The 15,707-nt window shown below is 42.2% G+C and overlaps 1 protein-coding gene across 1 annotated transcript in view; it reads right to left on the reverse strand.

Annotated features, from left to right (window-relative positions):
* The window catches only part of CAPN8 (calpain 8), a 197,606-nt gene that overhangs the window by 64,818 nt on the left and 117,081 nt on the right, over positions 1 to 15,707 (reverse strand). The window contains exons 7-10 of the mRNA XM_078649840.1: positions 13,705 to 13,790; positions 11,264 to 11,338; positions 1,042 to 1,202; positions 176 to 351 (exon numbers count right to left, since the gene is read on the reverse strand). Of these exons, the coding sequence (XP_078505966.1) occupies positions 176 to 351; positions 1,042 to 1,202; positions 11,264 to 11,338; positions 13,705 to 13,790 (498 nt within the window). The remainder of the gene's footprint in view (positions 1 to 175; positions 352 to 1,041; positions 1,203 to 11,263; positions 11,339 to 13,704; positions 13,791 to 15,707) is intronic.

The raw sequence follows: 15,707 nt of genomic DNA on the forward strand, positions 1-15,707 counted from the left end.
ACATATTGTGCAACATGATATTGGAAAGCTCCTTGAGTGGTCCAACAAAGGTGTGTTCTGAATGCATTTCACTCATGTGCCATAGAGAACAGGCACACAGAGAGAACAGGCACCACAGATCAGGCAAACCTCAATAACTAAACAGCTAACCTGAAAATAATCAAAATGTACTCACCCGATACAACGCGTAGCCAATAGTGAGCAAATCTTCTCCAATCTTCTTCTGCTTCCTGCGGTTCTTCTGCATCAGGCCCACCACCACTGTGCAGCACGGCTCGTGGCTGCCCCCCTCATGGTCATCGTCTGGCTCACTGAGTTTAATCTTAAACTGTGGGTTGGTCCAGTATGTTGCTGGAAAACACAAATGTTTGCAGAGATATACTCAAAATATTGACAGTAGCAGCAAAATTCCCCATTGGAGCTACAGAGAATTCAATTGTGGTAAAGGAAGGTGTAAGGATGCGTAGGTTTCAATATATTTTCTTGTCTCTGCTTTGGTTCCTCTTGCAAGCAATCAGGTGTTTTACAATGACTGGCAAATAAGTCTGCACTTTCATCACTTCCATCTAAAGGATCTGTATGACATTGACTTTAATAATCGTGATGTGATTAAATTAATGCTTGAATTATTTACAGTATGTTATGTTATAGGGTGAACCAAGTCCAAAGCAGCAGACCACTGTACAGTGCCCTCCAAGTGATTTGTGAAGGTAGAAAATAAACTTCTCCTGTAGTTGGGCTTCTCCGTCTAGGACCTGATTGGAACCATCAGGCTTCATTTAACCTGGAAGTCCTATGATAAAAGGAGCTATCTCTTAAAATTTGTTAACATTTTGTCTCACATTTGTAAACAAAGATTAATTACAAGAAAGTTTTTGCTTTCCTAATCAGTGATTGCTTTAAATTACATTTTGTGTTTCAAACCTGCACGCTTTGGCATGTAGAGATTAGATACAACCCATAACCCACCCCCAGTGTGGTTCCTTGATTCCATTGTGGATGTCAAGTCTATCTTGTCGTCTTGCAGTGTCTGGTCTTTACCTGGATAGTTTTGGCAGCCACCAGCCGTGGTCCCCCGTCGCCAGCTTCCATTGAATATGGTGGTGCTCCACTTGTGGAGCTCATCGCTGCTGAGAGTGTCGGGAGTCAGGTTACAGATCTCCAGCCGGCTGTACTGCCGCAAGAAATCTGTGAAGGCCATCCTGAGAACAACCAAAAACAAGATGTATCAATCTTCTAGGTAATGGGCTCTGTTCCATAACCAGTGGATCAGCTTCGCTTGTTGTATATTCAAAGTCAAGTTCCCCATTGACACTGTGTAGGAACAGGAAAATCCCCATGAGGAGTTGCTAAGTTTTTCTGTGAACATCTTAGCAGATGTTTTTTTAGTTCGTTGTAGGGAAGGATATGAGGGTAAGTCTAAAAATGTTGTTACTGCGGTTGGGGCTGAGATAGATCCAAAACAGCGGTTGCAAATTTCACATTGACTTTTTGCTTCATGAGAGGCCGGAAAGCCAAATTGAACGAGAGAGTAGAATAGTGCTGCCCAATTCACCAAGTAAACCGCTTTTTCTGCGTCCATCATTAATATACAGGCTGGGGTCAAATTTATATTAAAATAGTCCAATGCCTGGATTAAGAACTCGGTGTTTGCTGCCATATAACGTCCTGCGATAACCCCAGACTGATCTTGGTGGATAACCTCCTGGGCTGCGAGGACAAATCATTCAGCCCATATTTTCATAAGGATTTTATAATCCGAATTTAATAGGCTAATTGGCCTATATGAATTAACATCATTTCAATTTAGTCTTTTTTAATAAAACATATAATTGTAGATTCCTTAAACTCCACAGGGACGTGCCCACCTAACCTAACATAATTATATAACTTTTTCAAGGGAGTTGCTAATTCTTTAAAAAAAACAACTCATAAAACTCAATTGGGAATCCGTCCTGGCCGGAAGCCTTTCCCCCTGAGGTTGCCTTTATACAATCTTGTATTTCAGGGGTATTTATTTCAAGACTGATTTGGTTGACCCGGTTTTCGGAGGTTTTGGGGATTTCTATATTTGCGAAGTAGTCCTGGATCATTGCTTCCTCTACCTGATATTCCGTAGAGTAGATTTGTTCAAAATGATCCAGGAAAATCCTAGAGATCTTGTCTCTATCCTCCTCCTCCAACCCACTCTGAGGATCACGAATTTTCACTATCAGTGATGACTCCTGACTTTTTCTTGTAGAGTTAGCTAATAATTTCCCCACCAACTTGCTGTCTTCGTAGTCCTTTTGTTGGAAGGCTTTTGAACTATTAATCTCTTCCGCAATAAAAAAATCACGAAGAAGAGTTTTAGCCCGCTCTAATTTGCTCGAATGATGTTGGAGCTGCAAAGTATATTCCCTCTCTACGTCTGACTGAAGCTTGGCTATTTTTAGCTTTCTTTCGTTTGCCTTAGCACTAGTGTACGCGATGATCTGGGCGCGTGCTGTTGCTTTAAATCCGCCCCAAACAGAGAAGGGTTCAGCTGTGTTGTCATTTATTTCAAAGAATTGTATAATCCATTCTCTGAATTCTGAAACCCATTCCTGGTTTTGTATCAGGGTGCGATCCAGCTGCCACCTGGGACACTCCCCATCCACTCCTCCAAGTACTAGCTCTAATTCAATTCTGGCGTGGTCCGAAAACGGATTGCATCCAATCAGAGTTCTTGAGATCTGAAAAGATCTAGCTGTTAAAAAGAAATCTATTCTGGATGCAGTCCGAAACCGGTGGGAATACCATGTAAAAGATTCACCTTCAGCATTTCTATAACGCCATTGATCCCTTAATTGATATTCATGTAAGAGTGCTTCAAAAAACATTTTGTTTTAGGCTTTAGCTGTTTCTTTTTCTTATTAGAAGTATCTCTTGACAAATCTTGAATATAATTAAAATCTCCTCCTAGAATTATCTGTCCTGGGACTCCCCTTAAAGATTCATAAATTTCTGACAACCCGGAAATATCATCAAGGATGGGGCCATAGTAATTCACAAAGTTTATAATTTTATCTTGCAATTTAGCCACCACCCATAACCACCCGCCCTTGGCATCTCTGCGAGCCTGTAGAAATTCCCAGGCTAGATCCCTTGAGAAATAAATAGCAACCCCTCTCTGGGCCACCCCTGCTGATGAGAAAAAGACATTAGAGAAGTATCTAGGAATAAACAACTTCGGACTATTAGACTTCAAATGAGTCTCCTGAAAAAAGACCACCTGGGGTCTAAGAGATACTACCCATTTCACCAGTGCCCCATACTTCTGTTTGTATAACATTCCACTTACATTAATTGACAGGATGTTGCAAGTATTAAATTACATCTAAAAAAAATCTTATCACTGTTGAGTACCTAATAATAGAACTAAAAAAATGCTATACCCATTGCACCTATTCCTTTTTGCTGCATTTACCCCCCCCCCCCTACCCAGGAATGTGGAAACTCCCTTCCCTGCCACGCTGGCCACAATCCTCCCACTTCTTCTGGGTGTCCTTTTGTTACACCCTAAGTGACCCGTAGATCTGTTACCGCCCCATACTACTATTATTAAGATGCTTCATAACATCCACGAGGGAGCATCGGCTCAAGTAATAATCAATGCAAAACAGGCCGGTAAGATCAATGTAAATAGGGGTACAAGGCAGGGCTGCCCGTTGTCCCCGTTGCTCTTTACTTTTTTTATCGAGCCTCTAGTAGTAAAGATCAGGGACAACGTGGATATTCAGCCCCCAATCATCGGTATGTCTAAATTAAAGTTGTTTGCCAATGATATTCTTTTATATTTAATACCTAAAAAAGAAAATATTGAAAACCTAATGAGAGAGTTCAACAACTATGAAAAGATAGGGGGATATAAAGTAAATACCAAAAAAACTGAGGTCCTTGCATTAAACACTGATCTTCATTTTCTCCCTGCTGATCTGCAGGCCCAAGCTGCAAGGATCGACCCAATTAGATACCTGGGCATATTCGTGACCACCGAATATGATATGTTTTTTTCTATGAATTACATTAGAATGAAGAACAAAATTCTGAATCTTTTAGATCAATGGCTCCTTCTCCCATTATCAGTTATAGGCAGGGTATCATTGATTAAAATGTCGGTGCTGCCCTTGCTCATATTTCTGTTCAGTAACGTTCCCATTAAAATTAATTTAGCTTTTTTTAAAGAACTAGAAACAATGCTGAGAGGTTTTAGATGGGGCAATAAAGCTTCGAGAGTTAAACTTCCAGTATTACAACTTTCAGTTGAACAAGGAAGTTTAGCCCTACCCCATTTAAGGACCTATTACGAAGCTGCATTTTTTGATATATTGGCAGAATTATTGAGGAGTAATCAGACAAGAGATAATTTTTTTCTTACAAGGATGTTACAAGAGGCAGGTTCCCAAATTCCAGTTTTTTTTTAAATTGCAAAGCTCCCAAAGAGGTCAAGATATAAGACGCTAAGAGAATATGCCTCAAGAATGTCGCTTCTTTTCAAAAAACATGGCACTGACGGCTCTCATTATTTAAGTTTAATTGAATGTACTCAAATAGGCCTCCCACTAAGATTGAATCAAATTAAAAACTGGGAACTTTGTGGGCTCTGTGAGTTGAGACATCTGGTAGTCCAAAACAGGGTAATTAGTTGGCAGGAGGTAGTTGCTAGAACTAATGGTCCGTTGCGCCCGACCTTTTTTGAATATATGCAGTCTTTCTACTTTATCAGAAATGAGATAAGTGGCCTGCTTAATGCTCCTAATGCTATACTAACAGCCCTGTATGGTGGAAAGAACAAAGGTATCGGATATTGGTACAAGATGCTTCATTGCTCAGGTCAAAATGTATTAGTAGATAGACATCTTGAGAAAATAAATCTCTCTACACAATGCAATTTTTCGACAAAGGATTGGGAGGTCATTTGTCAGTTGGGGAATAGATCTTTACGTGCTGCCAACTATAAAAGGATGTCCTTTCTATCTCGCTGCTTAGCATATTATACACCGGAGGCTTTGGAAAAGATGTATCCTGAAGTTGAGAATAAATGCTTCAGATGTATGGCTAGTAGCCAGGGAGGATGGCATCATATTTTCTTCACTTGCCGCCAGTTAGAAACCTTCTGGAAGGGAATATTTGCCGATATCGAACAGGCTATTGGGAAATCTTTTCTACCAGCAGCAGAAGTAGCCCTGTTCGGTATATGCAAAGATAGGAGCGGGCTTAATAAAGCAGAAGAAGTATTTATATTTATATCTTGTGCAGTTGCTCGTTCCTTAATACTTCAAAATTGGAAGTCCAGCGAGATCCCATCACATATAAAATGGTTTAATAAAATGAGGAGAACATGTTTTTTTGAAAAGGCTTATGCTGGCAGAGTGGGAGCCATTGGGAGATTTGAGAGGAACTGGAAATATTTTGGGAATCTAGAAGAAATGAAGGGAGGATGATTTGTGAAGAAAATCGAGAGTAGATGATTTTTAATAACAGCCTTTTCATCTATGAATGTGATAGCTTTGGTTATTGTTTTTTTCTAGGACATCTGCACTTTATTAGCACTTTCTTCTTACATTAGCTTGCACTATGCACTTTTTAAGATGGTACTTCTTTGTACTCTTTGCACTTTTGCACTAGCACTTTATTGCAGTTTTGCACGTTCTTGCAGATGCACTGTATAAATTGCATATTTTGTACATAATGTCCCGGAAATTTTTAATGATGTCATTGGCTGTTTCTTCTATCTCGATGAACCTCCCTTTTATCTTTTTATCTTTTTATCTCTTGTCTGTTATTTAAGAAATTTATTGGAAAAGTATTGATATTGAAATCTAAAGTGTAACATGTTTTGTACCTTTGGTTACCTATTGCGCTATCCAATAAAAATAAAATAAAAAAAAGACTTTTTGCTTCATGTCTCTGATTCTGAAATACAATCTATGTACAAATAACTTTCATCACAAAATCTCAAGTTACAGAGATTACAGAACTACCAGTCTAATATATAATAATTTGTTGGCTGTTTTGGTGAGCCACTGTGATTTGCTACAAAAATGGGCATGGTGGCAAGCAAGCAGACCACCATCCCAGAGTTTGCATTCCCAGATGGGACACTTTCTTTTTAAGGCAGCCATTGATTGTTAACGGAACCGGTGCTGCTTTTAAAATAGGAATGTTACTCAATCGACAATACATTGGGATGACTGGTAGTCGCTCTTCTGGACCACTGCCTGCTTTCCCTGAGGTCACCTGATAAGATTCACAATGGGGAAGCTGTCCCCGCAGGGCAACTTCCCAATTATTGTGAACTAGTTACTACCTCCTTTCAGGTGTTGATAAACCATGTATACATACCAAAGTGATGCGCTATTTGGATGGGACTAAGTGCAATTTGGAAAACATTGCAAACCCCATTTTGAAAGTTGGAAAGTCTTTAACAATGTCCACAATGGGTTTAGTAAATAGGAAAAAGCTGTCGCAAACATTGTGCTTTTGAGTATTGAAGAGTTTGCAATTTAAAAAATGGCTTTGTACATCTGACATGAATCGAATTACAACTATGCATTTTAATCAATTGGTTTGAAAGAAACCTCGCAACTAGAAACTGTATTTTATGCAACGGCTGGGGATTCCATTAATTATTACATTGTGTCCTGTATCTTGAATTAAAAGCTAAATCTGAGTGTCTCTAATATAAATTTCATCCTCAATATACATAGAATTGTGGAGAACATTACATAGATAATTTTTAGCAATTTCTTGTCTGTAGTGCCCATGTGAGCCAGCAATGTGGCCAATCTGGGCTGAGATAGTCTATGAGGAAAAGGCCTGACCATTTATTAAGGTTAGACCAAATGCGCAATCCATCCTTGATTATTTGAGCCAGCGAAACACCAAAGGGTGGATCAACAAAAGCATTTATGAGTACCGAAAGCAATAGTACAAGAGTACTCGTTGCATACTCTTACATGCCTTTGTGAACCATCCTCAAAACATCAAACTACCTGTTTGTAAAAGTGTAAATAGGGCCCATGCCCCTCTATTTCCAGTAACTTTATTTATTTATTTAAAGATTTGTAAAGCGCCTGGTGACCCGGAGGCATCCCCGCGCTATGAGAGCTTGAGTTGGCCAAGAGGGGGGAAGAGCTTATTTATTTAGGGAAAAGCAGAGTTTTAAGCTGCTTGCGAAAGCGCAAGTAGCAGGGTTCCAACCGCACACTGCGGGGAAGCGAATTCCAGCGTGTGGCTGCCTTTACTGAGAAGTGACGGCCTCCAGTGCGTACCCTCCTAAACCTGGGGACATTTGCCAGTCGCTCATTGTCCGAGCGCAAAGATCTCGAGGCTTTGTATGGGGTGACCATATCTCCTAGGATCGAAGGGCCTTGTCCATTGAGGAGCTTGTGAACGATGCACATTGCCTTAAACTCGATCCTCTCTCGCACTGGCAACCAGTGGAGAGCCTTAAGTGCTGGTCTTGTAGAGGTTCTGGAGGGAAGACCCATCAGCATCCGGGCAACCGCATTTTGGGTTCGTTGTAGCTTGCCCAGAGTAGCTTCAGGGGCTCCTAAATAGACAGCATTACTGTAGTCCAATCGTGCAAGGACCAGTCCTTGAGCCAGGAGTTTCCGAGATTGAAGGGGGAGCAGAGGAAGGATCTTGCGGACTGACCGCATAAGTCCGAAGCAGGTTCCAGCTGTTTTAGTTGCCTGGGTTTTCATTGACAAGTCCGGTTCGAGCCAGACCCCCAGACTCTTGATTTCTTTCTTGGGGGCGGGCACCTCACCCATAGTATCGGGCCAAACAGATGATGGAATTGCTGACCACTTCTTGCCCATCAGCATAACTTCTGTTTTGGACCCGTTGAGTTTGAGTGAGGACTCGCACATCCAGAGATGGATTTTCTGGAGGCAGTGCAAGAGATTATCTGGGCATTGATCAAGATGTGAGAGAGAGACGACCAATTGCGTGTCGTCCGCATAACTCACAATCTTGATGCCGAAGGGGGCAACTACATCCTCCAGAGGGGCCATATAGGCGTTAAAAAGAGTAGGACTAAGTGAGGAACCCTGGGGAACCCCACTTGTCAGAGGAAGAGAGTCAGAACGGGAGTTGCCATCCCAGACCTGGAACGAACGGCCCGACAGGAATGACTCTATCCAGGCCAACGCAGTGCCCCCGAGTCCTGCCCTGGCCAGCCGGTGGAGTAGGACACGGTGATTCACCGTGTCAAAGGCTGCACTAAGGTCCAGGAGGATCACTGCCACTGACCCCCCTGAATCCAGGATGCACCTTGCCTCCTCGATGACGGCGAGGAGGGCAGTGTCCGTACCTTGGCCAGGGCGAAACCCCGTTTGGGAACGTCGCAGCAGATTGTTAGATTCCAGAAACTGGGACAGCTGGACGTTAACCAGTTTTTCAGCAATTTTGCTGATGCCCGGGAGGAGCGAGATCGGCCTGTAGTTGGCCAGATCAACGGGGTCCAATTGTTTTTTTTTGAGAAGGGCTTTAACTACCGCCCCCTTCCAACTAGGAGGGACGGAGCCTTGGGACAGTGAGGCATTGATCAACTCCAGAACTGGAGGAACAATCGCAGAGGCGACTGCTTTCAGAAACCTCATGGGATCAGGGTCACGGGGAGAACCACTTTTCATCTTGGCCAGAGTCTTTTCAACTTCGTCCGATGAGACCGCCCTAAAAGCGTTAAGCTGTGGGCGGGTGTCGCCTACTGGGCAAGTGTCAGGCGTCATGTTGTCCCAGCAGGGTAGCTGGCTAGGCTGCGGAAGTGAAGCTAAGATGTGGGCGACTTTAGAGTCAAAGTATTTTGCAAGTTCATTACTCCTGTCCGGTAGGGCCCTGATCAGTGAAGGGGGTTGTGGTACCTTTAGGAGTTCTTTGGCAATGAGATAGGATTCTCTCGCGGAGTTTGTGGCATTTTTTATCCTATCGTCATAGTAAGAGGCCTCAGAAAGTTTCAAAGCAGATTTATATGCTCTCACAGTCCTCCGGTAGGAATCTTTACTAGAGTGGAGCCAATCCTTCCTCCACAGTCGCTCCGCTTTTTTACATTCCTTGCGGAGGGCTCTGAGTTCCAGGCTAAACCAGGGGGCTGAGCCTGTCTTTCCGCTCTTGTCTTCGCGGGTTTTTATAGGTATAATAGAGTCGAGTGAGTCGGAAATCCACTTCCTGAAATTGCTATCAGCTATGACAGGGTCCCCCGAGGGGGCGGGGGTCGTTGATTCCAGAGCTCTGGCCCAGTCCTCGGTTGAGAGTCTGGACCATGCCCTGTCCTGGATGTACGTGACAGGCTTGTGGGGCTTCCTGAATTCTCCTGGCCAGAAGAGAGGAACCAAAAAATGGTCTGTCCAGGGGAGGGGGCAAGAAGGTTTGGCCTGGAGGGTATGGACATTTGTAAAAACTGGGTCTAGCAGGTGACCCTTAATATGGGTGGCTCCGGTATTGGCCAATTGGAGGCCATAAGCAGCCAAGTCTAGTATCAAGTTAGCAGCCCCTGTGTCTAGGGGATCGTCAAAGTGAATATTGAGGTCCCCTAGCACAGTAAAGTTAGGTGTAGAGTGGGCCAGTGCTAAAATAGATTCTAGTAGGGCGCTAGCAAAGGGACCAAAATGGCCGGGGGGGCGATACACCAGAAGACCTGCCAGAGAGGTTGTCGGGGCCAGATGGATGGTAAAATGGCAGCTCTCTGAGTCCGTGATGTGAGTATCGCTAATTCTGCATGAGAAATGATCTCTGTGCAAAATGGCCAGTCCGCCCCCTCTACCAGAGGGACGTACTTGGGACTGGATAAGAAAACCCGGGGCCAGAGCTAAGACCACATCAGAATCCGAATGTGTTGTGAGCCAAGTTTCCGTGAAGAACAAGATGTCAAGCTCATGGTCCACGAGCAGGTGGTTAATAAGCAGGGCGTGCATGGGGAGCGACCTACAGTTCAATTCTGCTAGTTTCAGGCCAGAATATGAAATTGGTGCCTGAGTCAGTTGTTAATGGACCGGGTGGCAGAGTACGCAGTTTATAAAGTGTCCATCTGATTCGTGTACGTAATTACACTGTGTGTTCTTTGTAGGTCTAAGACTTAGTAAGGCGCGACGCCTTACTAAGGTCTGAATATTCCTATTTTATTTACATTTTAGATGTTTTGGGGCGCATTCACAAAGAAATGTAAGAGTACGTAAAAGAGACTGAAATACTCTCATTAAATAAGGAGCCGTCTTGTTTGAGCAATATGTCGGTCTCCTCCTAACTGTCTTATAATTCAAGATTTAATTATTTGAGACATAGGAAACACAAGATGATTAATGGAGTGCTGAAACTTTTCCACCACTCACCCCCAGTCAAGAGATCTGTGTTTAATCAATTGTGCTTTTGCTCACTATGCCACCCCAGTTTGGACCCAACCATATGCAAATCAGTCTTGACCCTGTGCCTCATGGAAACAGTCCAGCCCAAACTGCCAAGCCAGGTCCTCCCTGGACCGTAAACAAGACCATTCCACCTCCAAGCATTTGCCTCAAATATGCTATGGTTGGACTTTTTTTTGAAGGGTTTTCTAACTGAATATTTTAATATTTATTAGGTCGCCTCTACATTCATGTTAAGGTAATGTGCCTTATTAAAATGTGCATTAGAGGCTCCTTTGGCCTATTTACAAAGTCATTATGGAGTATGTAAAGTAGTAGTCTGATAGTGCTCTTTTACGTGGTCTTACATGAGTTTGTGAATTGGCCTCCAACTAGCTGAAAAGGAATTATTCAGGGAATTTTGATATCCAACTGGTATAAATAGATAGGACTGTGCCTGTTTTTTACATTAGTAATAGTGAGTTGGATTTTTAGGACTGATTCACAGAGGCAGGTAAGAGTACATACTCATGAACACGTTTGTGAGTTTGCCCGTTTAGTGTTTCAGTCGCGATCAAAAACCTCAATAATAAAACTATATATTGTCTTCTGAAGCCAAGGCCCATAAATACCATCTTTCAAAATTGTGAGGTGTCCCTTATTTATCAAGAACATATTGATAGCACATATTTTCAATAATTAGTCCTATCTAAAAACCTATGTATATAGTTACCTGGTCTTTCAGGTTACTAAATATTTGTAACACACTAGTGCCCAGTGAAAGCTTATTTTCATGGCTTGGGCCAAACACATTTTTTAACAAACTACATCCCAATCATCTGTACATTTTGGTCCAACCAAACCAAAACCGCAGCAGGAACATCCCAGATCCTCACCAGAACTCCCCATCGTTGGACTGCTGGTCCAGCTCTTGCTTGATTTTTGGGTCCACGTAATTCCATTCTGGAGCCCTGGCGGAAAGACACAAAGCAAATCTTATTGATCTTGTCACATGCACTGTATGTCATTTCAAAATAAATCGACACCTTCAAGAGAAGCAGAATCCTGGTTACTAGACACAGCAGTGTCTGACTCAAGAGCAGGTGCGGCTTCTCCGCTGAGGCACTGCCATACTGCTCTCAAAGGAGAAAATGGAAAAATAAAATGATTTTAACACTGTTATCATTTTTTCTTTTCGGAGCTATGGGGCTGGGTTAGGGCAGAGGGGATGGGTTCACAGGGAGAGCAGTGGTGGGCACACTGTAAGTGCGCATAGTGGTTTGGCCGGCAGTCTTGGCCTGGACAAACAATCATGCACACTTTGCATGATCCCCACCAGTCTGTAATGCACAGCCTGGTGTGCTACGTGCACAGGCTCCCAGTCCCTCTCTGAGCATGGCGCTCAAACCAATCACAGCGCTGCATTGCAGCATTGTGATTGGCTTAGCGGCCGTGAGAAGGTAAGTGGATTTTTTTAATTCATATTTTGTTCTCCTCCTCCCTGCCCTCACCACCCCCGTTCCCCGCCAGCCGCCACTGCACAGGAGCATATTCCGCGAGGACTTTGGCACAATCAGAAAACATTGTAAGGCAACTGGTTTGGCTAAATGTCATAGAAAGATTGGGAATTCACAAGCAAATTAGAGGGCAGTCTCTTTTCTGAGATTCAAACAGGATCGGGAGCCAGGGTTACAGCATAAATCATTAAGGGTGACATGGTAGCCCTGCAGTACCTCTGAATATATCCATAGAGATGCTGGCAGCGGGAGGTAGGACTCATAGGAGTATTCAGGAAGTAGAGGAAAGGAGAGGAGATGAGATTAGAGGAAGAGGGAGGGATAGAGGGAGAGGAGAGAAAGGGGAGAGGAGAGGGATGGAATTGGGAGAGAAAACCTCAAATAAGTCTTTTTGTTTTAGATTTTTAGTTTTTTGTTGTGGCTTTAATTTTATAGGTTTTAGTTAATTTACAGTTCTCAATATGCTTTCTTTCAAATTAGGGTAGAGTTTTGCCAATTAATTTTAAATAAATAGTTTGTTGGGTTAAATTTTTACGCTTTTAGTTTCTTTTTCATTTTTTCTTTACAATGAAATGGAAAAGCGCAGATGCATGGGATCTAATGTTACGTCATCCAGAGTGAGACACAAGTGCTGGTTAACAGAAGAATTTCCTATTGCAGGGAGACTGGCTGCTAAAAGGTCTGCTCAGCTGGTAGTGTGGCCTGGACCAGTGGTATCGACCCCTTAAAGGCTTTAGCAGTCAAAGTAGAGCTACCGGATGAGGTTAAGGCAGGGTGTGAGGGTGCATCAGTGCACTTGCATAGAGGTTAACTACAACACACCGCTGCCTGAAGGTTATCTGTTTAACACAGAGCCCCAGGCATCTGTGCAGCAGTCTTATGATCATCTCTTGCAACCATCACCTCCAGTGTGTACAAATCCTGCTCCAAAGGACTAGATTGTAATTCAATGACAGTGGCTTCAATATGATGTCCACAGGAATGCATTACTACATATATTTTCAGTACTTTCGCCAAATCTGGAGTATGTATTCATCCACTGCAGAAGGAGTTTGCATCCTCTCTAACTGAACTAATTTAAGGTCATCTGGAGAAATAATGTTGCCAATGAAAACTTTTTAAAAAAAATATTTTGAACAACACTGAATTTTGCCAGTAAAGAGAGGGGCCGGACTCACAAAACATTTTTCTGTAACTCTTTCTTAGCAGTTCATGGGTGATTCAGACATAAGCCGCAAGTAGGACACAAGTATTTATAGAAAAAGAGTTATGAGTCAGTAATGGAAGGGAATTGGCAAGAGGTATGACAGTTTAGTATTGGCAACCTATCATTTAGGTAACCAGAGTGTCCCAGAAGAATATCCAACTTCCTCGGTCTCAAGCAGTAATAATAATAGTATAATCCCAAGGAACATGCAAGCCACCTTCAAGAGTAAGGAAGAAATAAAACATGAGGCTGCCTGGACGCCAAGACTACTTTGGTGGCATTTGTGGTTGACTTAATACAATGAACAGAAAGGTGAATGTAAGAGAGAGACCAGTATGAGAGAAAGAGGATGCAAATGAGACAAATTAGAGAAAGGTAGCAAGACATATAAAAAAGAAACAGATATGAAAAAGAGAACTATAAGAGAAACAGGTGTGAAGAGACAAATGCATGAAAGAATTACATATCTGAAAGGGAGCTGTATATGAAAAAGAGAGCCAATGGTACATGTTAGAAAAATAAAAAATAAAAGGGACAAATGTGGCAAATAGAAAGAATCATACAAAACAGTAAAATAATGCAAAAAGCGGGCGCTTTTATGCAAGCAACTTACTCATCACTCCAGGCTCCAGTCCATTCGACTTCACCCCATGGATTTCTGACCCGAACAATTTGCACAGGCCTGCCTCGAAAATTGACCTATTAGAAGCCAAGAGTCATTAAGCTTTTTAAAGCATGAACTTCAATATATTGGATTATAATTGGGCTAACAATTTAACTATGTATATGTTGCAGTAAGAGTGTTTCATTGCAGAAGCATGCATTTAGCATGAAAATTGATCTTATATTTCAAAAGGTGCGTAACCGGAGGTTTTAAAAGGAAGCGCCATGTTCTTGAAATCCAGTCATTTTTAAATTGCTCAGTTCCTAATGCTTGCTCTAAGCACTATTGATGCAAACTCACAGCACAATCAAATGGTCAAACTCTGTCTTTATAAGATTTGTTTGTAAAATTTCTTAAAACTCTATCAATAAGGTGGTTTGAAAAGTGAATTGGATAACCTCTTGCTTTCTCTTTGATATTCATGGACATCGATTTACCAAAAATTCGAAGAGTGGGGACGCGGCATCATGCACTCTTTTACCCCTGATGTTACCACAGGGTGACATCTTGTTCCACTCATCCCAACTTAGCAGGTTTAGGAATGGTAACCACAGAAATAAACAAAAAGTCTTGGAGCTCTGTGTACTTTCAGTTCCTGCTACACCCTTTAACTTCTTAATGAGTGATGTGCCAGGAGTACCATAAAGCAAGACAGGGACAACAGTCCCATTTGACATTTCAATATTCCTGCTCTATAGCCAGAACCCACTTTTTGTCATAGTTTGAGATCTCACTGTGTGTGCTTTGAAGTTCTAGGAGACTTTTCTATTGTTCCTTCTATTCCTGCTCAGTCAATAATACCCGCAGCACAGCTAGATTACGTACCAGGCTCAATGTATTGATCAATGTATTGATCACAGACTTCTCACCTATGGTTAATGATAGCACAGATAGTAATATATCAAAGCAGAAACATCAACATAATTTACAAATCTAAGAATGTGTCTTAAACTACACAGAATGCTACACCAGGCACAAGCAGGAGCAAAAACAGAACAGGTTATTCAGAAGAAGATTCAAAACAAATCACTGAAAACGACGAGACAAGAAGTCGGAGTGTTTGTTTTTTCTAAATTGTTTTATCTAGTTTTTTACTCTATATGTTTTAATGCTCATGACTTTTTAAAATTGTACGGACAAGCTCATACGCAATAAAAGGAACTTAACATTGAAAAATTGGATATCTTGATTTTAATATGCCTGTAATGAAACATGAAAAATGAAACCAAATATAAAGTTGACCATCTGTTTGTTGTGTGTAAACTACATGATTAGGGAGAAGATGCTTCAGCACATTCAGTTCAAAAAGCAGTTGCTGGTGGTTTGCCAGGACTGTGGCTGAGTGCACTGTGGCAATGTCAAACATGAGCTCCCTATGCGCTAGCTGATGGGTTGAATAAATGTAAGATGTCATACATGTACTTGCAGCTTACATGGATGAGACAATGCTGCAGTGGCCATGCTTTGGATCCATGGATCATCATGTTGGCAGCACTGTGATGTCTCACCTACTGGGCTAGCTTAGATGCACTAAGGGTTAGAGATCATGTGTCACTTGCTGCCCTGATCCCCAGTAGCTCTTAGGCACAGCAACAGCGATCTCCGCGAGTGCCACGTGGAGCAGGAAAGCATTTGCCCGACCTGGAACACGGCGATTAAATCCCAATTCTGGCGGTGAATTAAGGCTCTATTGGACTCCAATTGGATGAATCGCCCTTCTTTATTAATTATACTGGTCCTCCTCCAAGCAATTTACAACATTGTATTAACAATACTCACCTGGAACATAAGTGCCATAGATGACTCTCCACTCCAATTGAGTTATCCTTCCATACTCAAGTGCTACATTGAAGAGACTGAACTTACTTATCTATTTCAGACTGCTCACACTGTCCTGATGATGATCTTGACTATGCAAAGATCGAAACGCCGTCGACTGCCCCAATGAAAAT

The sequence above is a fragment of the Lissotriton helveticus genome, chromosome 6, assembly GCF_964261635.1.
Source record: "Lissotriton helveticus chromosome 6, aLisHel1.1, whole genome shotgun sequence".
In the NCBI taxonomy this organism is placed as follows: Eukaryota; Metazoa; Chordata; class Amphibia; order Caudata; family Salamandridae; genus Lissotriton; species Lissotriton helveticus.